Below are 25,434 nucleotides of genomic sequence, written 5' to 3'. Positions count from 1 at the left end.
AGAATATCTGCCAGGGTAAGAGTACTCCATTTTTCTATATCAATTAGATAAGCAAAATGTGAGTATGTTGTCTGGTTATCTTTTGGTTCCCAAATATTAGAAATACTCATAATTTAAGCTTGGAAAGTTGAGTTTTTTGCTTATATTCTAACTTGCTTTGCTGCCTGGCTAAGAGGGTACCTTAGTCCTGTACTAGGTTTTACAGAAGCCTGACTCTTCAGAGCTGCCATGAAATGAGGACAATGGAACATTTACATGTACAGCTGATGAGCTGATTAGTTCCTAGATCTTTACCATGCAATACAACAATGTATAACATTCCACTTTCTTTAAAACATAATTCCGCTTTCACTATAACTGTTCCACTCATTAACTTCTTTAAACAAAGGTATATGTAGCCATGAACATGTCATAAAGATTTCCCTCTCAAGTTGTTTAAAAGCAACTGATATCACATACATATGAATACGGCAAGAAATTACAGAGAATTGTGAATGGAGCCCAGTCCAGCCTGAAAACCATTGAGTGTGTCTACACTTGCTGCTGCCTCAGGACGGCAACCAATATAATCAAAGATCCCTCCTACCCTGGCTATACTCTTTTCCACCTTCTTTGTCGGCCAGAAGATATAAATGTTTGAAAACATGTAACATGTTTTAAGAACAGCTTCTTTCCTGATGTTATCATACTTATGAATGGACCCTTCGTATATTAGAGTTGATCTTTCTTTGCATCTTCTCTGTAACTGTCATACTATAATCTGCAGTCTGTTGTATTACCCTGACGTACTTTTGTAAGATATGATTTGCCTTGTTAGCATGCAGATCAATACTTTTCACTGTATCTCCACACATTTGACAATAATAAATCAAATAAATTAGTGAGCAGCATTTTCATTTCTGAGTCTAAAAGCTATGGGTTTATGTCTATCTCACAACTTTCAGCACAAAACCTGTGCGAACATTCCAGTGCAATACTGAAGGAGTGCTGTACAGTTCGATATCCAAGTACAGACCAAGTCCTCTTCATCCAGCACCCTTTGTAAGATGTCCCTTAAAAGCTATTTCTTTGATTAAATCTGTTCAAAAATCTCCTTTCATGGCTCACTGTCAAATTGTATGTAATAACATTTCTAGGAAGCACTGCACAATGCTTTGCCACATTAAAATACTGTATAAATTGTGCATGATATTGGATTGGGAGGGGATGGTGCGTGTTTAATCACACTATTCCTATCCTAGTAATACAAGTGAGGAATACTACAAGGAACCATGCTTAATTATAGCAATCAGGGAATGTGTTTCAGCACAATGCAAATATAATACAAACAAACTGTGAAGTTGTGAAGTCAGCAGCTAATCCTTTATTAGTCCATTGTAGCCAAACAGAGAACAAGCCTACTCTTCACTTCTATTTCATTGTTTGCGATTGTTTGGGAATTGTATCAGGGCTCACTGTAAAATTAATAATGAACTCTAAACCAAACCATCATTGAGAGAGTCATTCTGTTGTTCATACTCCAGAATTTCAGCTGTAGCAGACTTTGTAGCACTTCAATCTCTGCCATGATCATAATGAACGGTGGTGCAGGCCCGAAGGGCAGAATGGCCTACTCCTGCACCTATTGTCTATTGTCTATTGGATTAATAGGTTCTAATTTTGAGTCTGTAGCGATTGTAATGAATAGAAAGATGTGGCGCTGGAAAAGCAGTCAGGTCAGGCAGCATCCAAGGAGCAGGACAATCGATGTTTTGGGCATAAGCCCTTCATCAGGGATGTTGCCTGATCTACTGTGCTTTTCCAGTGCCACACTTTTCAACTCTGATCTCCAGCTTCTGCAGTCCTCACTTTCTCCTAGTGATTGTAATGAGGATTGTAAATGGCGGGTGACTTGGTGATGGGATACTGGCACCTGTGAAGTTATTTCAGAGTCACTCCCTAGAGACTTGACCCTTGAACTCAAAAATAGGTACAAGTTCCAAACCGTAATGGAGATAAGACTTAGACTTTAAGATCTGAATGTTGTTCTTATTTTTTTAGCTTTCTTTTATTTCTGTTTTTTTAAAATGCTGGTTTTGTAACCAAGATGGCGCCAGAGTGGTGATCTTGTACACTTTTCACTGTAATCATATATTCTGATACTTGAGCACATGACAATAAAATATAATTCTAGTTCCAATTCTCTGCTGCTCTGTCAGAGACTGTATTAACCTGCTGAAAAGATTGATCACCTTTCTGCTCAGTCATGAGTGTGGTGGATACTGCATACTCATTAAGAGTTTTCTCCAGTCTCTGGCCAATATATATCTGTCACACAACATCTTTGATTCTGGTCATTATCATATTACAGTTTTTAAAACATCACACGACACCAAGTTATAGTCCAACAGGTTTATTTGGAAGCACTCTGAAAGCTAGCACTTCCAAATAGGCTGTTGGACTATCACATGGTGTTGTATGATTTTTAACTTTGGCAACAGTGGTAGGCCAGATGCTGGAGATTAGAGTGGTGCTGGAAAAGCACAGCAGGTCAGGCAGCTTCCAAGGAGCAGAAAAATCGATGTTTCGGGCAAAAGTCCTTCATCAGGAATAGGAGATGAAGGGTTTTTTTTTGTTTGAAACGTTGATTTTCCTGCTCCTCCGACGCTGCCTGACCTGCTGTGCTTTCTAGCATCACTCTAATCCTGATTTTTAACTTTGTCCACCCCAGTCCAATACCGACACCTCTACATCATATTACTGTTTGTGAGAGCTTGCTGTGCGTAAATTGGTTGTCATGCTGACAATATCAGGACATGGGATACCTTACAAAAATTCCTAAATTTCAAAAATAGTATTTTAGAAAGGGCGTCCCATGGACGTGAAAAGACTATACAAACTTTGTCTTTCCCACTCAAGTTCAGACTGACGCTGTCCCTTTAATAGAAGGCTCCGCCCCTTTGTCTGATTGACATGCGAACCGAACATCCGATAGGAGGATAGGATGACTGACGCGCGAGATTACCAATGGTTGTGCAGGGTGTAGCGGGCGGGACAGGGTTTGAAGGGGATACATTGTAACCACTCTGTGTGGAAAATGGACACAGTGTATTCGCCAGCGGCCGAGATTCCCAGAGCAGGAGAGTAAGGAGCCCAAGCTGGAAATCACTAGCCCAGTGTGCCCACCTAGGCAATGACCGCTGCCAGTCCCCAGGCCCCTCACTCAGGCCGTCTGCTGAGTTTTGATGTGTGCTGCGGCCTGGAGAACCTGCCAGTGTCAGTCCTGAATGAAGTGGACGACGACTGTTTGCCCCCCTTGCAGGTACAGCAGCGTTTAATTTACAGAACTACTGTAGCCCTCCACACATCAACAGAATTGTTAACTGAGTTTTAACCTGGTGTAACCCCCCGTGAGTGCAGAGGTCACCTTGCTTTAGATTACATTACAGTGTGGAAACAGGCCCTTCGGCCCAACAAAGTGCACACCGACCCGCCACCCACCCATACATTTACCCCTTACCTAACACTATGGGCAATTTAACATGGCCAATTCACCTGACCTGCACATCTTTGGACTGTGGGAGGAAACCAGAGCACCTGAAGGAAACCCACGCAGACACGCGGAGAACGTGCAGACTCCACACAGTCAGTCGCCTGAGGTGGGAATTGAACCCAGGCCTCTGGTGCTGTGAGGCAGCAGTACTAACCACTGTGCCACCGTGCCGCCCACTTTGTGTGGTTGTAATGTGTGTCTCATCGACTGTGCAATTGACCCCAATTCTAACCGAAGTGCCAATTAAAGTTTGCAAATGTTAGGTTCTTTGCGAAGCCTACACTGCATAGTCGAACACAGTCAGAAGAGAAGGTAACCTAACCGTGGTCACACTTAAACTGCAGTGTGAACACAGACCAGTTCTCTTTCCCGAGGGCTGGGAACAGTGTAAATGGGCCAGCAGGTTAATCAAAACTGAAAATAGTTTAGGTATTCAGGAACATTCTGAGACTTGAACTTAATACTAATCAACCTGTTCAGAGATGTCATGTTGCACCTCTGGAGCAGGTGAGTTACAAACCCAGGCCTCCTGACTCAAGTAGGGACATTAATCAAAATCTTTGGTTTGATTTATTATTTTCACGTGTACCAAGTTACAGTAAAAAGTATTGTGTTCTATCCAGGTAAATCAAATGTTACATAAATACATCAAGATAATATAATAGGATGCAGAATATAGTGTTACAGCTGCAGAGAAGGTACAGCAAAAGATCACCTCTAATATATGAGGTCCATTCATTAATCTGATAACAACAGGGAAGAAGCTGTTCTTTAATCTGTTGGTAGATGTTTTCAAACTTTTATATCTTCTGCCTGGTGGAAGAGAGTGGAATGGTGTATAACTGGGGTGGGAGGGGTCTTTGATTGTGTTGGCTGTGTTTCCAAGAAAGCAGGAAGTAGAGGCAGAGCCAGTAGAGGGAACGCTGTTTTTCATGACGGACTGGGCAATGTTCACAACTCTCATAACTTCTTCTGGCCTTGGGCAGCACAGTTACCATGCCAAGCTGTGATGAATCTGGATAGGATGCTTTCTATGGTGCTTCTGTTAGGTTCTTTTTCCGAGGTTTCACACACGAGATGCAATTCGTACACACCACCTTCTGCAAATAGTTAAAGTTTATTAAAGCTTGTACAAGCTAAGTGACCACCTTCGCAGGCGTGCAAAGTCAAGACAAAAGAGGCCCCAAAGGAAGGAAACACATCCCCTTTATACAGGTCAGTTGGTAATGCTCGCAGGTACTGTGGCCACTACCCCCCATAACTGCATGTTACCCCAGGTACAATGGTGGGATGAGATCATCCACTGAGATAATGTAAATGTAAATGCCCTAATCCCGGGGAATCGTTATGCAAACAATTTCCTGATTCCTGATTTCGAAGACCATATAGATGAAATATGTCCTAGCTTCGGAGGATGATCACACAAACTTATTTGATTGGCTATGAAAGCATTTCTGAATGGAAGAGACTGAATGAGAGTTTAATTTGATAATAGCAGTAGAATAGTAGTAAATGGCTGCCCACATGAAGTGTGGATTACAATGGATACTCACCCACTTTCCTGCATGCTGTCTGTGAGACAGAATGTCACCTTCCCCCCCCCCCCCCCCCACTTCCAGAATGTTCAGCTTCTTGGAGAAAGACAGTGTAGTTTAACCCTCTAACATTAAATTAATGTCCAGAGAGAGAGAATTTAACATTGACCCTGACCAATTTTTATCAATGTGTTTTTGTGGACATGCCAAATTTTCTTAGCCTTCTGAGGAAGTAGAGGTGTTGGTGTGCTTACTCTACTGTAGCGTTCACATGAATGGACCACAACAGATTGTTGGTGATAGTACTCCAAGGAACTTGAAGCTCTCGACCATCTCCACCTCAGCACCACTGATACAGACAGGGGCGTGTTCTCCACTCCACTTCCTGGAGTTGAAGACCAGCTCCTTTATTTTGTTGATCTTGTGGGAGAGGTTGTTGTCTTTACGCCATGTCACTAAGTGCTCTATCCCTTTCCTGTACTCTGTGTCGTCATTGTTTGAGATCCAACTCACTACGGTGGTGTCATCGGCAAATTTGCAAACAGAGTTGGAGGTGAATTTGGCCACAGCTGTGAATGTAAACGGAGTATAGTAGCGGGCTGAGTATACAGCTTTGCGGAGCCTTGCTGTTGAAGATTATTGTGGAGGAGATGTTGTCACCTATCCTTACTGATTGTCGTCTGTGGGTCAGGAAGTTGAGGATCCAGTTGCAGAGGGGTAAGCTGGGTCCTAGGTCTTTGTGGTTAGGTTTGAAATTATGGTGTTAAAGATGGAGCTAAAGTCAGTAATTAGGTATCCGACATAGGTGTCCTCATTGTCCAGATGTTCCACGGATGAGTGTAGGTAAGGGAGATAGTGTCTGCCTTGGACCTGTTGCAACAGTAGACGAATTATAGTGCCCCATTATTTACACTTAATCAACTTGTCAAGAAGAAACACACAAGGTGTCTTAATTATTAGTACTCTTACATGCGGACCATCTGAGATTGATTTTTGTCATTCTGATTAGTCATCTAAAGGCTGAAAATGTCCATGTGATTGGTCGCCATCAGCAAATGACATCACTTATCCCTCATATGCTTATCTTTAGCCCCTCGAGAGTGCATCACCTTTAACTGTCTCAACTATTTCTGAAAGTGACAAGATCCATATTCTCACCATTCCCTGGGTAAAGGTGTATTCTGAATGCCCTATCTAATTTCTTGGTGGTTGCATGATATCGATGGCCTTTCGTTTTGCTCTACCCCATAGGTAGTGACTAACTTTCTCAATATTTCACAAATTTAAAGGTCTCAACCTCATTTAGAATTTTACTTTCCAAATAAGAAATGATTTATGTAATGTAGTACCTCACATTTAAAATTAATTTGACAATTAGACATGGCTATTCTGTAAGTTTATTAATAATGTGACCTAGATGTTACCTGGTTGACATCATACTGTTCAAAATATATTAGATATAGTCACAGAAGCTATTACAGGAAATTGTAATAAGTTGAATTGCAGGCTTTATGCCCTCAAACTTGCGTCAAGTGGACCTTTGAACCAAAGGATCCCCGATATAACCTGGTATGCCTGCAAACAATAGGTTCTTGATTGTCAAGGGAATCAAGGGTTACGGGGAGAAAGCAGGAGAATGGGGTTGAGAAACTTATTAACCATGATTGAATGGTGGAGGCCTGATTTCTGCTCCTATGTCTTATGGTCCAAACATACTCTGTTTAAGAATAAGTACAAATGGAGTAAGTATGTGGAAAAAATTTTTGGTTCAATTTGTTCACACCGAGAATGGCATAACCATTTGTGGCAGCCTGGTGGCTCTGTGGCTAGCCTCACAGTGCCTCGGACTTCAGTTCGATTCCACCCTCAGGCAACTGTGAGGGGTTTGCATATCCTTCCTGTGTCTGTATGGATTTCTACTGGGTGCTCTGGTTTCCTCCCACAGTCCACAGGTGTGTAGGTTAGAATGCCCATGCTAAATTGTCTCCAGGGTTATGCAGGGTAAGTGGATTAGCCATGGGAAATGCAGGATTACAGGGATGAGGTGGGTCTGGGTGGGATGCTCTTCGGAGGTTGGGTGTGGACTCAATGGGTCAAATGGCGGCTTCTATGCTGTGTAGGGATTCTATCATTGTACAGTAAAAGGCTTGGAAAATATTGGGAGTTAGCTTGGAATAAATTCAAGAATCCTTTTTTTTGTGTAGCATGCTGTCTTTGTTCAAGTCTGATACAGTCTGCCATTGCATCAATCCAGTTGAACCTGTTTTGCCCCATAGCAGAGAATCATAGAATCCCTACAATGTGGAAACAGGCCATTTGGCCCAACAAGTTCACACCGACCCTCCCAGACCCATTCCCATAAATAATGTACCTAACCTACACACCCCTGAACACTATGGGCAATTTAGCATGGCCAATTCACCTAACCTGCACATCTGTGTACTGTGGGATGAAACCGGAGCACGCGCAGGAAACCCACACAGACACTGGGAGAATGTGCAAACTCCACACAGACCTGAGGCTGGAATCAAACAGGGTCTCTGGTGCTGTGAGGCAAGAGTACTAACCACTGAGCCACTGATCTCTACAGCTTCAGTGAAAGAAACAGATGCATGAGTGGGAGGGCAATTCTTGTGGCCCAACTATCTATCTGGATTTCAGTAAGGCCTTTGAAAAGATTTCCTGTGGTTGGCTACTCTGGAAGGTTAGATCACATGGAATCCAGAGGGAGCTGGCAAATTGGATCCTACTTCATGGTAGGAAGCGGAGGGTAGTAACTATTGGAGTGCCCATGACTATTGGAGTGCCCATTGCTGTTTGTTGCCTATATCAATTATTTGGATGAGAGTGTACAAGGCATGATTAGTACGTTTGCTGATGACACTAGAATAGGCAGTATCGTGGACAGTGAGGAAGGTTATCAGAAATTGCAGCAGGACCCTGATCAGCTGGGGAAATAAGCTGAAAAATGGCGAATGAAGTTTAATTCGCCATTTGGAAAGTCTTGCACTTTGGAAAGTCAAATCAAGGTAGGAGTTTTGTGGTGAATAATAGGGCCTTAAAGAGTGGAGTGGAACAGAGGGACACTGAAGTTTAGGTGCACAGTTCTCCAAAGCATAGGAGACTGAGGGGCAACCTCATAAAGGTGTATAAGGTCATGAGAGGCAATGGATAGGGTGAATGTACTCAGTCTTTTTCCCAGGGTTGGGAAATCGAGGACTAGAGGGCATCAGTTTATGTTAGAGGGGAAAGAGTCAAAGGGAACCAAAGGGGCAAATACTTTCCACAGAGGGTGGTGAGCATAAGGAATGAGCTGCCAGCAGAAGTGGTTGACGTGGCTACATTGACCACATTTAAAAGGCATTTGGACAAATACATGGATAGGAAAGGATTATATGGATATGGGCCAAGTGCAGGGAAGTGGGGTTAGTGTGGATGGACATTTTGGTTGGCACGGACCAGTCTGGGCCCTAAGGGCATGTCTTTGTGTTGTAGGACTCCATGACTCCATTACATCATTACCCCTTATTGCACAGAAGACAGTGCGTTTCTTTGCCTTGTCTTGAATTGTTCCAGTCATCCATCAGGTGAAAGCTCAGCCTGTTTGTCCTTCAATCAACAAAATATTTTAACTTTCTCTCAAGTTTTAACTTGCAGGATATGGGCATTTTTTTCACAGAAAGATACTCAATGCTGAATGATAGCTGCCCATGATTTCATGCTCCAGCCTTGTCTAACTTTGCTCCAAATAATAATGTGGTCATATGATAAGTGTGTACAGATTTGGGTAACCCAGAGTTGCCAGTCCAGAACTTTGGCTTACCACGGGTAGGTTGTCAGCAAGCTGGACACAGAATTCTTAACATGGAGGTCAGTGTGGGTATTTAATAGCTTCCTCTGACTACTGGCTATGAAGAGGTTCTGTGTTGGTCACCATGCAACAGAATCTCAGTGTCTGGTCCATGGGCACCAGCCACATGTATCTCTCCTCCATGGAGATTCATATCTGATAGTATTCTCATGTCAACTCTCGCTTACTAACCCATTCGCTTAATAAGTTGAAGTCTGCATTGCAGGATGCTCCAGAAACTAGCATTGAAAAATTGCTGCAAGGATACTTTGTGTGCAGGTACAGAGATCTAGCTCATGAATTTGACTATTTTGGATCTCTGGGCTGCCTCACTTGCTAAGTGTTCATTCACTTCGCTCTTATCTGAATGCTCACAGCATCCTTACCTTGTCAAGATACCTTGTTATGACAGTAGGAATGTAGCGAAACTTCTCACCAAATACTCTCTTGATTTGGACACCTGCAGGTTATTAAAAGCTGAGAAAATTTAAGCTCTTAGTTTTGTGAGAAGACTGTTCATGTTGTCTTTTGTGCAAGAAGGCTCTATAGTTTACAGATCAGAAACTGGGGGAAATCAGTTTAAATGGGGCTTAAAGACTTGATGTGGGGGGTTGATTTCTTCAAATTTGATTTTCTATAGCAGATATAGATAGATGTGTCTGCCTTAAGATCTTAATAACTTACTGTCTATCCATATATAGTTTTTTTTGCATATTTCTTCTTTTTCATCATAATCTTCTGTTCAGTGAAGAAATCCTGTAGCGTCCTTGGTTTTAGTATTTCAGTGACTGACCACCAAGTTAACTATAATAAAATATAACTATGATCTGTCAAGCTAGATTTCATTTTGCGATCTGACTTGGTATCATATGGGATTGTAACAAAAGAGTGGAGTGTTCATGTGGGGGTACGATGTTAGCAGAGATAGCAGGTGAGACTGAGGGGTCTGCCATATAAGACAACATTCTGAAGTTGAGCCACTACACCGCAAGGAGGCAAATGAAATGTTGTCAGATTTTAATCTTTATTCTTTTGTTAGGTCTAGGCATTGCTGCCAAGGCCACCATTCATTGCCCTTGATCTGATTAAGTGGGTTTTTCAGAGGGAGTTAATTGTCAACGACAATGCTGTCTGTCTGGAGTCACATGTAGGTCAGGTAAGGATGGCAGATTTCTATTTCTAAAGGATGGCAATAAATGAGGTGGATTTTTATGATTTCATGGGATTAGCTTTATATTCCCAAGTTTCTTCATACAGTTCAAATTCTGTCATGGGCCTCTGGATTATGAGTCCAATTGCATTATTGTCTCCCCATTATTGTAGGTCAATGGAACGTTGACATTTAGCACAAAGTGAATGAATTATAAAAGCAGATGTTATGAAGATATGAGTGTACTGTATCTTTTAAGAGAGTTAAAAGCTCGCAAAAACTACCTGAAAACACCAAGTGTTCTGAAAAAAGAAATAATGTAACATTTGGTTGAACAACTTGATTAGCTGGTTGCCTGGAAACAAAAATAAATTCAAATTCAGCCCATCAGTTTAAATTATACCCCAAAATACCCACCTTCTGTTAAGTTTGAATTGAGTATATTGACTACCTTTAAAAGCCAATGACACAATCTGTTGCTTTTGGGAGGGGGGGGGTAATAAGACTGGGGAAAATTGAACAGTTGAGAGGAGAACTGCCAAGCTACCAGCATGTAAAGACTGCCTGAGAAAGATGAGAGGAGTACAGAGGAGAACCAAAAGCTGCCTGGTTTTGAGATGAGAAGTGTTGTTTTGTAAATCTTAATTGGGTGTTTTATTGGACTAGTATTATAGAAGGGAAGGTAAAAGATAGGTTGGAGGAAGGAGTTGTAAATAGTTGTTAATTAATTAATTCTCTGTTATGCTTTAAGAAATAAAGTTAATTTTTACTTCAACTAGTTCTTGGCTTATTGAATTTTCACAGGGTACTGCACGGGATAAATCTATTCTGTGTTGCTGCTTTAAACTAAGCAGGAAGGTTTACCCCATGTCGTAACACAGAAGTTATACAACAATTGTATTGATGTAAGTGGATCCACTGCATCTGGAGTACCATTTTGGTCGGCTTACATCAGAAAGGATATAATAGTATTAGAATCAGTTCAGAGAGGTTACGTTTGCCTGCTTGCTGGGACGGTGGAAGGATTACCTTATGAGGAATGGTTTGACAGATTGGGCCTGTGTCCACTGGAGTTTTTGAAAAATGAGACGGAAGACCAGAAAGTGGAGTTGAGGCTTCAGTCACATCACACATGATTGTATCCTTACTAAATGAGGGAGCAGACTTGAGGTCGAATTACTTACTCCTGCTCATAATTTGTATATTTTAAGGAACCAGTGGAAGGTTGGCATGGATTGGAGTTGTTGGTGAGCAGGACTTTGTATGGTACAGGGTGTGAGTGACGGAGTTCTGGATGAAATGGAGATTTTATTGGTTGTGCTTTGGAAGCCAGCACGGTGATTACAGGGTGTAGACATGCTGGTGGAAGCTTGCCTCAGAGGTCAGGTTGAGTTAGGGATGCTGCTGTCAACAATTGTCTGAGTGACAGGTCAGATGAGGGATTTGGAAAGGCAAGCAGGCTAGAGAAGGTGCACAGTTCCAGGCTGAGCTTTCACTATCATCAGACCAAGGGACTGAATTGAAGGATAGGAAACGTTGATTTTGTTGCTCGTTGGATGCTGCGTTTTGATCCTAATTTGTAGAGGGGCTCTTAGCAAAGATGAGTTGTGCAATGTTGGTGCAATACAGATTTCAGCCACACGATGGTGCAAAATCTCATACACTGAAGTGTCAATACCAAGCTAATAATGACATTGGGTTCCCAGAGTTTTTGAGCTGTTGACAAATTAACACGTGCCCTGTACAGAAGCAGGGAATGTGAAGCTGATGTTAACTATGATGTAGTCAATGAATGGCTTGTTGGAACATATCGTAGATCAAGCTTACCCTGGCAGCCTGCCAACTGCTGAGTTCATGTTGCTTGGGTGCAGGCTGCAGGTTGACAGAAGCTGGAAAACTGTGGGTAATATTTACCTGGTGGGGATGGGGACTGGATGGAGGAGGGGGAGGGGAAGTGGCAAAACAGTCTTTTTAAAAAAAACCTAAGCTGAGCTTCATATGATCCTGCCGCACTAGTTACCTGATGAAGGAGCGGCGCTCTGAAAGCTCGTACTTCCAAATAAATCTGTTGACTATAACCTGGTGTTGTGTGATTTTTAACTTTGTCCACCCCAGTCCAACACCGGCACCTCCACTTCATTTAGTAAGGAAGAGGAAAAAAAAATTGAAGAGACAACTTTGACATCAATCAAAACTTTGTTTTATCTAGAATACATCTGGGTTATTCTGAGCAATGTAACTCCTAGTGACTGTACAGAAAGATACATGTCAAAGATTTGAAACAGCTTTTAGGCTCATTGATTGAAAAATAATGAAAGTAGAACAGCAGGTGGTGCTGCACTGCAAGAAAACTGCTTGGAAGAATTGAGAGCACTCACATCTCACATCTCCTGGGTCATCCCATAGGGATTCAAGACAATAAATTAATTTGAAGTACAGTCAGTCTTAAGTAAGCAAATGTGACATATATTTGGCTCAGAGCACAAACAGCAAGGAGCTAGAGAATTACTTGACTGTTTTGTTGGTGCATGGCATTTTTCTAAACCAGACCTTTAACATTGGCTGAATGAACAAATGGGTTACAGATCCCAGATCCACCCCCTCCCCCGAAGGACAGTACCTGCTACACAAGGTTCCTCAACCCTGCTGGAACCTCCTAAAAGAGCTCTTGCAAGCACCACTGCTGGCCATGCAGAAAAACCGTTAAGGGAGCAGGAAAATCTAAAGGGGAGGTCTGATGGGATGAAAGTGCAGAAGAGACATCAGAGGTTAAAGGTTGGTTAAGCAAGTATCCAGGCATATACTGTTCTACTCAGAGCTTTACGTCAATACACACATCATGAAACTCCCAACATATTGATCACTCGCTCCCCTAATTTATAAACTCGCTTCTCACCCAACAATCCCTTACGTTAAATATAATTAATATGTGTTCCCTAGTCCCAGTTGGCCTTAAGCATACTTTGCCAGGCCCTACTAGCTGAAGACATGAAATAACACAAGATTTCATGAAACAAAAGCCAAAGGGAGTGATACTGAGTTAAGTGAAAATACAAAATTGAGGTTGTTTTAAATATACTGTCCATGCTGCAGCTGTAAAAAAACTCTGGTGCGGCTACACTTAGAGTTCTGGTCACCGCACTTTTGGAAGGATGTGGAACTTTAGAAAAGGTTCTAAGGAGAGTTACTAATGTTGCCTGGTGTGGAGGGAAGGCCTTATGAGGAAAGGCTGAGGGACTTGAGGCTGTTTTCTTCAGAGAGAAGAAGGTTGAGAGGTGACTTAATTGAGATAATCAGAGGATTAAATAGGTTGGACAGTGATAGCCTTTTCTCTGGGATTGTGATGGCTAGCATGAGGGGACATAGCTTTAAATTGAGGGGTTATAGATATAGGACAGATGTCAGAGGTAATTTCTTTACACAGAGTAGTAGGGATGTGGAGCGCCCTGCCTGCAACAGTAGTAGACTCGCCAACTTTAAGGGCATATCAATGGTCATTGGATAAACATATGGATGAAAATGGAATAGTGTAGGTTAGATGGGCTTCAGATTGGTTCCACAGGTCGGCACAACATCAATGGCTGAAGGGCCTGTACTGTGATGTTATGTTCTATGTCCCTGAAAAGGCATAACTTACAGGACTATGGGAAAAGAGCAGGAGAATGGGACTATTTGTAAGAAACAGGAGTAAGCCCCTGAAACCTGCCCTGCTATTCAACAAGGCCCCAACTGTTCTTTCACATCAGCTCAGCACAGCCGTCAATTCCCTGATACTTTAAAACTCTGCCTACCTGCTCTCCCAATACTTTGTTATCTAGCCTTCGCAACTCTCTGAGCTAGAGAATTCCAGATAATCACTGTACTGTTGGGGGTGGGGGAGAGACAATCCTTTGCATTTCAGTTTTACATGAATGTCCCCTTGTCCCAGAGTTTGAGACCCCCACACCAACTCCACACTAGCGAAAACATGCTTATCAACATCTATCATGTCCGAGCCCCTCTTAGCAGGTATACCAGACTCAAAACATTAACTCAATTTCTCTCCATGGTACTGCCGGATCTACTGAGTTTCTCTGGCATTCTTCAGATGTTTCAATCATTCTTCTAAACTGTAAGGAATAAAGGCTTAACCTGTTTGGCCGTTTTTGATAATCAACCCCTTCAAAGCCCCGTGAATCTCTTTTTAACAGCCTCCAATGCACACTTTCTTTAAAATATAGGGTATCAAAACTGTACACGTTAATCCCAGCTATAACCTTACCAATATCCTGTACTTTGTACTTTGCCTCTAAAACTCTAAGCCCGTAGCAATAACAGTCCAAAATTCCATTTGCTTTCTTAATTACGTGTTGCAGCTGCATGCTAACTTTGAGTTTCATGCAGCCACACACGTTTGTGCTGCACTTCTTCGGAGTATCTTTTTTCATGTAAATAATAGCCTGCTTTCTGATTCTTCCTCCCAAAGAGCACGACCTCACCCATTCCTACAGTAAACTCCATCTGCCAAGTTTTTGCCCACTCACTCAACCTATCCATATCCCCTTGCAGATTCCTTTTGCCTTCATCACAGCATGCTGTCGCACTATTTTTGTGGTGCCAGCAAATTTGGTACATTTCACTCTGCCCCCTCCTTCAAGTTGATAATTTAGGATTGATCCTTGTGGCACTCCATTAATCTGGAAGGGACCCATGAATCCTGGCTCTCTGTTCTGTGTGTTAACCGATCTTCAGTCATGGCTAATACATGCAATGTCGTAAGTTCCTATCAGTTAGATTTTCAAAGAACCAGCACAGGAGGATGGACCAAACGGCCTCCTGTGCTGTAATGTCTTTAATGTCTGAAGAGCTTTAGTTTCTGTGTCCTGAATTTCTTGTGGACTCAGTGGATTTTGATGCTAATTGATCGTTCCTTCTGGCAACTTGTAGGTCATATCATAGATGATGTCTGAAGTCACAAACCACACTTACATTCACAATGACGTAGTGCTTCAAGTACAGCATCTAAACTGTCACTCACAGCATCCTGTTGGATCCAGACAGCAGCATCAGTCATATTAACTGATATGACCACAGGGCATGGAGCTGGCTGCTTGAGGACAGAATAACACAAAGACTTTAATCCCTAAAAGAAATAACAATCAAATAATGCAAGTGGAGGTGTAAAATATCAAAAAGTATTTACTAATAATAAAAGAATTGTGGAAAACAGAAAATTAAATGTGGGAATTATGAGAGGCTTGAATAGTGAGTCGAAGAAGTGAAATGAACCAATGCTGGCTTCAGTTCATCGACACTGAATTGCATTTTTCTTCCAAGAACTGTGACAGGAGAAGTCATCCGTTCCAGGTCAGCTCGAGTGTGAAGATTTTTGTGTTCTCGCTTTCTCAGCCAAATGCTTCATCTATCACAAAGCAGCTTGCAGCAACAGTTAAACTCAGGCATGCAACAGAAACAAGACTTGTAATTGTAAACCATCCTTCATGAAGTCAGGACATCCCAAAGTGTTTTATAACCAAGGAAGTACTTTTGGTATGATGTAGGAAGCATGACAGCATGCAACAAGATCTCACAAACAGCGATGTAATAGTGGATCTGATCATCTGTTCTAGCTGAGGCACAGATATTGGTCAGGACACTATATCAGTGCTATTGGAAACTCTTAGAGTGCCCTACCTAATAACCCCACATGGACATACTGCAGACAGACTGGACACATGAGCGTTCAGACTGGCATTAATTCCTCACTAAGTAATCATTTAAACATTCACCATCAACAAAATAATTCATTCCTGTTTTTTGTGGTTAACTGCTGAATCCAATGTATTTTTATGTCACCAATCACCAATCACCATTCTTTGATTATTTAATGCCGCTCTATAGGACAAAAGTAGGGTACTTAGTGATAGTTTGAGGATAGTCCCCAGCAGTGAGTTTTGTTTTGAGCCTATTTGCTATCTTCTATCATCCTTGTTATAACTCTAAAAGAACGGTAAGAATCCAGCACTTTAGATACGTTTTGAAATTCTGAATTCAGGCATAACTTTCAAAAGGGAATTAAATATACACATATTTAATGTGTATACACATGCTACAGAAATGTTTGTTGGGGAAAAAGTGAGAATGTAGGACTAACTGGATAACTCCTTCAAAGATCTGGCACACACGTGATGGGTTGATTGTCCTCCTTCTGTTCTGTATAATTCTACGTCTGTCACTCTAGGGCAGAATAATCCCAGGCCCTGAATGATGTGGACTGTGGGTAGTAAAGTGAGGCCTACCCTGACATCAGGAACAGCAGGTCCCATTCTCCAAATACGTTCCAAAGCATCAAGATTGTGTCGTGGTCAGCCCTTTGGACCCAGTGCAATCATTTGGAGGATTTACAGGAACACAGTCAGGGAGATGTACAGACATGGGTCTGGTCACTCATTGTTTGGGGGTGCCTGGCTAAGTCATTCAAGGAGCTGATGGATCACGGTCTGTCTGGGGGCTGTCAATTCTAGGCAGTGTTATTGGGAGGTGGTGGCAGTGCTGTGGGAGGGAATGTGTGCAACTAAATTGTGAGGATTGGAGTTAGAATACTGGGATGTAGAGGGGATGACAGAACTGAAGGAGGAAATTCAGTATATAAGAGTTGAAGGGGAGAGACAATAGAGCATGTCATGGAAGGGAGTCATGTGGAGGATGGTGGGACTGGGATTGTCGCTCATTGATAGTAAGCTTCCATGCTCCTAAAGTTTGTTCTGATATACCGCGACAGTTCCATTCCCACGTTGTAAGAAAATCGCGTTATAACCAATACAGATAAGGGAAGTTCACGTTCTGCAAATAGCGGTCTAAATTCTTCAGTCGCGTTAAAGACAATTTGTGTTGAAGAAACACACGTTCTAGCAGAACCGACTATATCTACATCGACAGAACTGAGGTGGAGAGGGTTGGGGATTGTCAAGTTCCTAAGAATGACGATAACTGACAATCTGTCCTGGACCTCCCGTGTAGATGCAATGGTCAAGGAGGCACAACAATGCCAGGTTTTCCTAAGGTAACTTAGGAAATTCAGCATGTCCGTCAGGACCCTCACCATGTTTTACAGCTGAACTATAGAAAACATTCTAACTGGGTGCATTACAGACTGGTACAGAAACTGCTCTGCCCAGGACTGTAAGAAACCACAGAAAGTTGTGTGCATAGCCCAAACTATAACAGAAGCCAACCTCCCATTCATGGAGTGCATTTACACAGCTCATTGCCGCAGAAAGGCTGCCAACATCATCAAAGACACATTGCACCCTGGTAATGCTCTTTTCCAACCTCTTCTGTCAGGCAGAAGATACAGAAACTCAAACACACGGCAACAGATTCAAGACCACCTTTAACCTTGCTGTTATTAGATTGCTGAACGGACCTATCTAATTTCAAATTATCTTGGTTTTGGTAATGTTGATTTTGGATTGCCCGCCTCCTGTGTGGCTGTAATCTTGAATGCCTTGCTCCTTCTGAGCACCCTGTGATCTGTTTGTCTTTGTTTATTATGATCTGTCTGCACAGCTCACAAAACAAAGCTTTTCACTCTACTTAGGTACATGTGACTACAATAAATCAAATCAAATTAGTGCAGTACCAGACTTGGCATATCTACTTGATTTTGCTATGGCTTTGTGAGATGGGGTAAAGGGGTCAGTTGTAGATTCCATTGGCAGGTTGGACGGAGACTTTGGGATATGTGAAGCCTACGGGGTTGAGAGAGAGAGGGGTTTACCCAACATGAAGAAATGGAGCCTGAAGCTCACCGTTGAAGGGGGATTCGCTGCCACTTCCATTGTCCTGTACATAGCAAGCGTGTAATTCAGATGAAAATGGTTGCGATCACATTAGGAGTGGGTAGGGTAAGTGGTTTGTTCTGTGATGAATGGGGTTTCAAGTCCCCTCAAAGGGCAACAGCATTATATAGACACCCAAACACTGAAGCTGAAACACATGTATGAGTGATAAATTCCTCACAAGCCTTCAATATTAGTCTACCATTTACCATCCAGCTGCAGATTGAATGGTTTGCAATGCAGTGTGATGCCAACAGTGTGGGGTCACTTCCTGCACCGGCTGAGGGACTCTTCTCAACCCCCTCCCTTTGCCTTCAGGTTAAACCACCACCATTCATCCCTTTCTAATGAGAGGGCAGCCCTGTGGGGTTATACTGACTTTACCTTTACATGGCAGTCCAGCTCCTTGCCCCGAACACTCCTGACCATAGCAGGCAAGGTACTGAAAGAACCCCACGAGGGACAAAGCTGCCCACTAGATGGGCACTACCTCCATAAGTTTTTACTCTCTTCATCATTGATACACAGAGGTAGTAGTGTGTACCAACTCCAAGAGTCGGTGTAGAAATTCACCAAAGCTCCTCTGACAGCATCATCTGAACCCCTGTTGACTACAGTGATCCAGTGTTGAACTGGGCTCACAATCCTATTTGTTCATTGGGATCTGGTGATTTTTATATCCAAAGTCTTGGGATCTCAAGTAGAAATCAGATTTGTGATCTCCCTTCAATATAAATTCCACTAAATCGGCCAGATAGTCATCGAATGGTGAATGTAAACTGCATGAGCAGGTATTTATTCAGTTTTTACGAAGGTGAGAACTGATTGAAGATGGGACATGTGAGGAGGAAGACCGACCATGGCTCCTTGACAGGTCAGAAGCTGCACGTGTCAGCATCCACTTAGTTCACATCATAGTGACATTCTACCCAGAAAATGTGTACGGTTGTGGCCGATTGTGTACGGTTCTGGTCACCACATTACAAGTAGCATGTAGTTGCTCTGGAGAGTGTGCAGAGAAGATTTACTGGAAAGGGCTAGAGAATTGTAGCTACAAGAAGAGATTGGAGAGGTTGGGGTTGGTTTCCTTGAAACAGAGAAGGCTTAGGGGTGTCATTGTGAGGGGTAGAGACAGGAGGAACTTATTTCCCTTGGCAGAGTGTTTTAAAAAAGGGGCCATAGATTCAAACTAAGTGGCAGAAGGATTAGAAGGGATGTGCGGAAAATGTTTTGACACAGAGGGTAGTGGGTGTCTGGAATTTACTACCTGAATTGGTGGTTTTAAGCAGAGACTCTTAAACTCTTTTAAAGTATATCTGGATCTATACTGTAAGTGGTATAAGCTGCAGGGCTATGGGCCGTGTGCAGGAAGATGAGATTAGAAAGGGCATCTGGGTGTCTTTGGATTGGCATGGACAAAATGGGCCAAATGGTCCCTTCTGTGCTGTATCATTTCTATGGTACTGAAGGGTACATCACAATACCCTGAAAAGAAAAACAGTACGCAAGTAACACTGACGTTGAAGCAAAGGATATCACAGTGTTTTAAAGGATTATATCTCTCAACAAAAGAAGTATAATTCATTAAAAGAAACAAAACATTCACATTAAAGTGGTACCTGTGCATTAGTTAAAGACTAATTTTACATTACAAAGCTGATAAGATCATAGTTGTTGGTTTTACTGTCATCAAAATTGCAGAATTTATATGAAACTTGGGATTGTGTTAAAGTGGTCATAGTTCTTGATACATTATTTTAATTCCTATTTTAATTCCTAACATTATTGTTTTTGCACCATTTATAAATGCAGTGGTGAGTGCAACTCATTTTCATGGAATCCATACAGTGTGGAAGCAGATCATTTGGTCCATCGAGTCCACACCAATCCTCCATAGGGCAGCCCACCCTGACCCAGGCTCCTCTCCTATCTCTGTACTCCTGCATTTCCCATGGCTAATCCTCATGGCCTGCACATTCCTGGACACAATGGGCAATTCACCATCGCTAGTCCACCTGACTTGCAAATCTTTGGAATTTGGGAGGAAACTGGAACACCCAGAGGAAACTCACGCAGACACGGGGAGAAGATACAAACTCCACAGTCATCCAAGGGTGGAATCGAACCTGGGTCCCTGGTGCTGTGAGGCAGCAGTGCTAATCACTGAACCGCCACGTTGCCCTCATTTAGCTCCTATTTCCTATAACGAATGTTGTCTTTTTTTCTTAGATAAGTGTTGAACTTCCCTTTGGAGCCCATGTAATTTCCTGGTGACAGCGTAGATCCCAGGTTTTACCTTCCTACTATTATGAGGTTTTGGAAATGGAAGTTGGAGCAGTGTGGTGGTTATGTGTGTTAGTCGACTAATAATCCAGTGAACAGGAGTCTATATCCCATCATCACAGCTTGAGAATTTGAATCAAGGGAGAGGTATCTGTAATAAGTGAGTCTGAAGCTGTTACAAATACTCAGCTGCATTGCTGATGTCCTATGGGGATGGAAAGCTGCTGTCCAACCCATGTGAGACTCCAGGCTCACACCAACATAGTTGGGACTTCTAACTGCCCTCTGAAGTTGACTGAAAAGCTAATCCATTACTAAGATACCTCCAAAATGCACACCATCCTCAGAGGGGAAGGAAATTCAGCATGTCCATAAAGACTCTTATCAATTTTTGTAGATGCATCATAGAAAGCATCCTATCTGGGTGCATCACAGCTTGGTACAGCAGCTGCTCTGCCCAGGACCATAACAAACTACAGAGTTGTGAACACAGCCCAGTCCATCACGCAAGCCAGCCTTTCATCCATTGACTCCATTTACAATTCCTGGTGACTTGAGAAGGCAGCCAACATCATCAAAGACCCTTCCCTCCCCAGTTATAATCTCTTCCACTCCTTTCCGTTGGACAGAAGATACAAAAGCTTGAACACACATATATGAACAGATTCAAGAACAGCTTCTTCCCTGCTGTTATTAGACTTCTGAACAGACCTCTCAAATTTTAAATTTAATGTTGATCTTGGTGATTGTGCAACCTTCTCTGCAGCCGTAACATTGTATTCCTCACTCTGTTCGATTACTCTAATGCACGTTCTGCGGTATGATTTGCCTGTGCGGTTTGCAAACCCATGCTTTTCACTAAACTGAAGTACATGTGGCAATAATAAATCCAAATTTATTAAAAAGCAGTAAACGTGGGCTTGCCAATAATGTCCAAAATCAGTAGGATGAATTTTAAACCAACCCATTGAGAAGCTGGTTACAATCCTGCTACAATTTCTTGGTTTAACAGCAGCGTGAGAGATGTGATTGAATTTTTAAGTCTTTATTTATACTAGATTTGCTTGGGTGCAGTTTTTAAAAGAATGTACCCTCTGCTATCCACTGTACCAGATCAATTATGCCCTTTTTAAAAGCAATTTCTACATCACTCAGTATATTTTCATGATGTAAATGTGTGCTTGGGCATTCGGATTTATCCTGATCCATCATTTCCTCTTTTTTTTACCCCTCAGTTTCTCCCTATTCGAAGAAAGGGACATGGTCTATGGAGTTAGCATGCCTGGCCTGCTTTTCACGCTTCATTTAATAGATGTAGAGAATTTTATAGAGCCCAGGGACCAACCAGGACAGATGAAGGGCATTTATCTGAAAGCCATATTTACATAAGTTAATTAAGGCCAAGATTATTAAATCCTTCTTGAGAGACAGTGGGATCCATATTTAGAAATGGGTAATGAAGTCTCTGTAATCTGGAATCTAACGCTGCCTAGGTCACACAGCTATAACCCTTTACATTCAAGTGAAGGAGTGAATTTTGCTGTTTAGGTCAGGAGGTGCTAGTGATGAATTGTGCAATGAGATACTTTGTGTTTTTGTTGATCAGCTTTTGTGTTTGGTGACGTTTGTAACTATTTTGGAATTTTTTTAATATATATGTTGTACTGTCTTTTCTTGTTTGTGCAGAAAATACCTCTTACTGGTTCAGACCAGCAGGAGTAATACTTTGACCAGTATTCCATCAAAAGCACATGCTGTCTGTGCTTCACTCTAGTACCTGGGATGCTGAGCTCCTGGGCATGACTGTATATAATCTTGGATGCATTTAAGTAGCATTTAAACATTCAAAGCTTTGTACAAAACCATTATTTTTGCTTCTGAACATTAAAAAACAAACCACTTATAGAGTATTCCACTCTTATCAGTAAATCTTTTCTATTGAAAAAGGAACTTGTCAATTAACTGATTTTTACCCCTTTATTAGTCAAGTCTGAACTTAGGAGAGGATACAGTAGGTGCAGTTCCTCCTGAAGGAGACAGACACAGCACAGCACTGTCTGGCGTAAATCTCTTCTCAGGCTGTTCTATGTTTGTTTTGCAGTACACATCAGAAAACGTGGCTGGACCTGGAGAAGGTCGTGATCCTACTGAAATAACCCTCCCAGGTTGCGAGTGCCTAACCTCTTCCTGTGAACAGGACACGTGCATTTGTCTACAACGCTACGTTGGAGCTTATGATGATGACCTGTGCCTTGTTGACTTTCAGGAGGAGATGGGCTACTCGAGGCCGGTGTTTGAGTGTAACGTTATGTGCAAGTGTGGTGAGGCTTGTAAGAACAGGGTAGTCCAGAGGGGCCTCGCTTTTAAACTGCAGGTGTTCAAGTCTTCCAGGAAAGGATGGGGCCTTCGCACTTTGGAACCGATTAAGACAGGGAGGTTTGTGTGCGAGTATGGGGGTGAGGTCATCAGTTCTCCTGAAGCTGGCAGGCGAACTCGATCCCAACGTTCTGGTGACATGAACTATATCATAGCTGTGAGAGAGTACCTGAGCAATGGAGAAATACTAGAGACGTACATCGACCCTACCCACATTGGCAATGTTGGCCGATTCCTCAATCATTCTTGTGGTCCTAATCTCTACATGGTTCCTGTTCGTGTCAGCTCAATGGTTCCAAGGTTGGCTCTTTTTGCAGCTTGTAATATTGCAGCTGGGCAGGAGCTGACATATGACTATTCTGGAAAGTTCAACAACCTTGAGAAGAGAGTTTCAACTGAAGAAGGGCCCAGTGGAGAGACTGGTAACCCGAAACTGTGCTCCTGTGGTTCATCGTCATGCACTGGCTTTTTGCCATTTGACAGTTCACTCTATAACCTGAAAGACAAGTAGAATAAGATCTAGCATTGGCTGCAGCCGATCAGACATTGTTTTAAGAGATTTGTCTTTGTAATTTATGCATGTTTATGCTCCCAGGTGTGGAATCTGTTTGTAATGTGCACTCTTCCGAGATATACACTTATGAATATACAAATTAGTTCATTTATAATTGGTTTGCAGCACATACACAGTCACTTACAGTAAAACACCCTGGCTATACATTTCAAAATACAGTTTTTCATTTTCCTTAAACCTTTAGGATCATATGAATCCTAAAGTCAGACAGATTCATTCATGAATGAGTATTTAAATAAATGTCTGGCAGAGCCAACTGACACATTTGAAATGACCCCTGTCTTTTCCATTAGCCCATCATACAATGCTTTTCAAGGTGACTCACTTCACTGAGTTTTTTTGTTGAGTGCATTGGTTACTGTTATGTAGCAAGAATGAAAAGGATGGGGGTGTGGGCAGTAAAGCTGATGTTGAATCTTCTGCAGATTCATTGTTGACCAGTACACTTAACATTGACCAATTAAGAATTCAGAGATGGTTAACTGCATTTCATTTAGTAAATACAAATCTGTATTGGGCATTAGAGGTTATTTGGTCAGGAACTTAGGTGATTTATGCAAGTAAACATTACCCTTTTTGTAAGGTTTGGCACAGTGGTAAATCATAATGTGCGAGTTTTTTTTTGTAGTGAGCTCTTCGCCATTCTGATATCAAGGAAGTAATGTTTGTGAAATCTCTCTCTGTCTCTCTGTGTGTCTGTCTTCGCCACCCCCCCCCCCCCCCCCCCACCCCGTCTCTCTCTCTCTCTGTTTCTCTCATTTGTGTGTGTCTCTTTTTTTCTCTCTCTCTCTCTCCCTTCCCCCCATCTCTCTCTCTCTCTCTCGCTCTCTCTGTGTTTCTCTCATTTGTGTGTGTCTCTCTCTGTCTGTCTCTGTCTCTGCGAGTGATGGTATTGCCCTGCTCGATGCCTGTCCTCAACACCCAGCTCATGCTCATAACTGGTGTCTGGCTTGATAAGCAAGCTGAAGGTGGAGCGATCATGCTTCTTATACTTTTGAACCACCAAACCCCATCCCTCACCCTGATCAGTCACTTTGTGATTCCCTGCTTTCACACAGCCACATACTGCAACCTACCCAGTCACAACCATCTCAGGAGGTGGAGTGATAGGAGCAGCTTAGTGCTGACATAGACTCCATCATTTGATCTGACACTCAAATTGGCATTGCATATAACACAAGGACCAATATAGACTTGCGATCAGTATATGGGGTGTTACTGGGCATGAGTGGCTTCAACCAGGCCAGTTGTAAGATATGGTTTGTGCATCCGTTTCATGGAAATATATTATTGTTCCTTCATTGTCACTGGGTCAAAGTCCTGGGGCTCCCTCTTTGACAGTACTGAGGGTGTATCTTTACCAATGGACTGCAGTGGTTCAAGAAGGCAGCTCACCACCAGATTCTCCAGGGCAACTAGGAATGAGTAATAAGTGCTTGACCATCCAATGAAACCCACATCTTTTGAATGAATAAGAAATACAGTTGGGTTCTGATACAGTGTACTCTGAATCTACGACAGGGTATTGTAAAGGACTTTTGGGGGTAGTATACTGCTATGGGATACAGTATACAGGAGATCATTATGCTTTTAACAGCCTCTGCTTCATCCCTTTCTCATACTGCAGACCTTAAGGTGCTGCTACTATGCCCTCCCCCCACCCCCACTCCCACCCAAGAGACTTCTGCATCTTTTGTGTGGACAAGGGTGGTTAGCACTGCTGCCTCACAGTGCCAGGGACCCAGGATCGATTGCACTCTTGGGGGACTTCCTGTGTGGAGTTTGCACGTTCTCCCCCCTCCATGTCTGCATGGGCTTCGTCCTACAGATGTGCAGGTTGGGTGGACTGAGCATAGTAAATTGCCCGTAGTGCTCAGAGGTGTGCAGGCTCGGTGGATTAGCCATGGAAAATGCAGGGTTACAGGGATAGGGTGGGGGTGATGGTTCTGAGAGGGATGCTGTTCGGTGGGTCAGTGTGGACTCAATGGGCTGACTGGCTTGCTTCTACACTGTAGAGATTCTGTCCTGAGATTCTGTGAAGTCGCTAAGTCCTCTGAGGATGCAACAATACCCTCCATGTACAAAGTAGGAACTCTCAACACATCTAACAAAATTCTAGAAATTATGCCACAGCGGAAGTTCTTAAAAACGAGCTGACCTCTCAGATGATAACGTACGTGCTATGTCTCACTTAGTGAGTAACATGTGAATTGTTCAATGGATTGACAATGCAGGTGAACAACTTGCTCTCCATCGATGTTAGGTTCACTGGTCTACAATTCTTTGACTTTTCCTTACCACTCTTCTTACGTAG

General features: G+C 42.5%; 1 protein-coding gene across 1 annotated transcript; it reads left to right on the top strand.

The window, feature by feature from the left end:
• Nucleotides 1-3,054: 3,054 nt before the first annotated feature.
• On the top strand, nt 3,055-23,439 carry setmar (SET domain and mariner transposase fusion gene). The gene is made up of 2 exons (XM_072582668.1): nt 3,055-3,301; nt 22,272-23,439. The coding sequence occupies exons 1-2, from the start codon at nt 3,173-3,175 to the stop codon at nt 23,055-23,057; spliced, it is 915 nt and encodes a 304-aa protein (XP_072438769.1). The 5' UTR covers nt 3,055-3,172; the 3' UTR covers nt 23,058-23,439.
• The last annotated feature ends 1,995 nt before the right edge of the window (nt 23,440-25,434 follow it).

This window comes from Chiloscyllium punctatum, chromosome 12 (genome assembly GCF_047496795.1).
Source record: "Chiloscyllium punctatum isolate Juve2018m chromosome 12, sChiPun1.3, whole genome shotgun sequence".
Taxonomy (NCBI): domain Eukaryota; kingdom Metazoa; phylum Chordata; class Chondrichthyes; order Orectolobiformes; family Hemiscylliidae; genus Chiloscyllium; species Chiloscyllium punctatum.
The sequence above is the reverse complement of the archived record's forward strand: the minus strand, read 5'-3'. Positions and strand labels throughout refer to the sequence as shown.

What these genes read in the sequence shown, in the direction of transcription:
- setmar (XM_072582668.1), top strand. Translation starts at nt 3,173, where the DNA reads ATGACCGCTGCCAGTCCCCAGGCCCCTCACTCAGGCCGTCTGCTGAGT. An exon ending in ACTGTTTGCCCCCCTTGCAG is followed by an intron (nt 3,302 to 22,271) that starts GTACAGCAGCGT and finishes TTTGTTTTGCAG; the next exon opens with TACACATCAGAAAACGTGGC.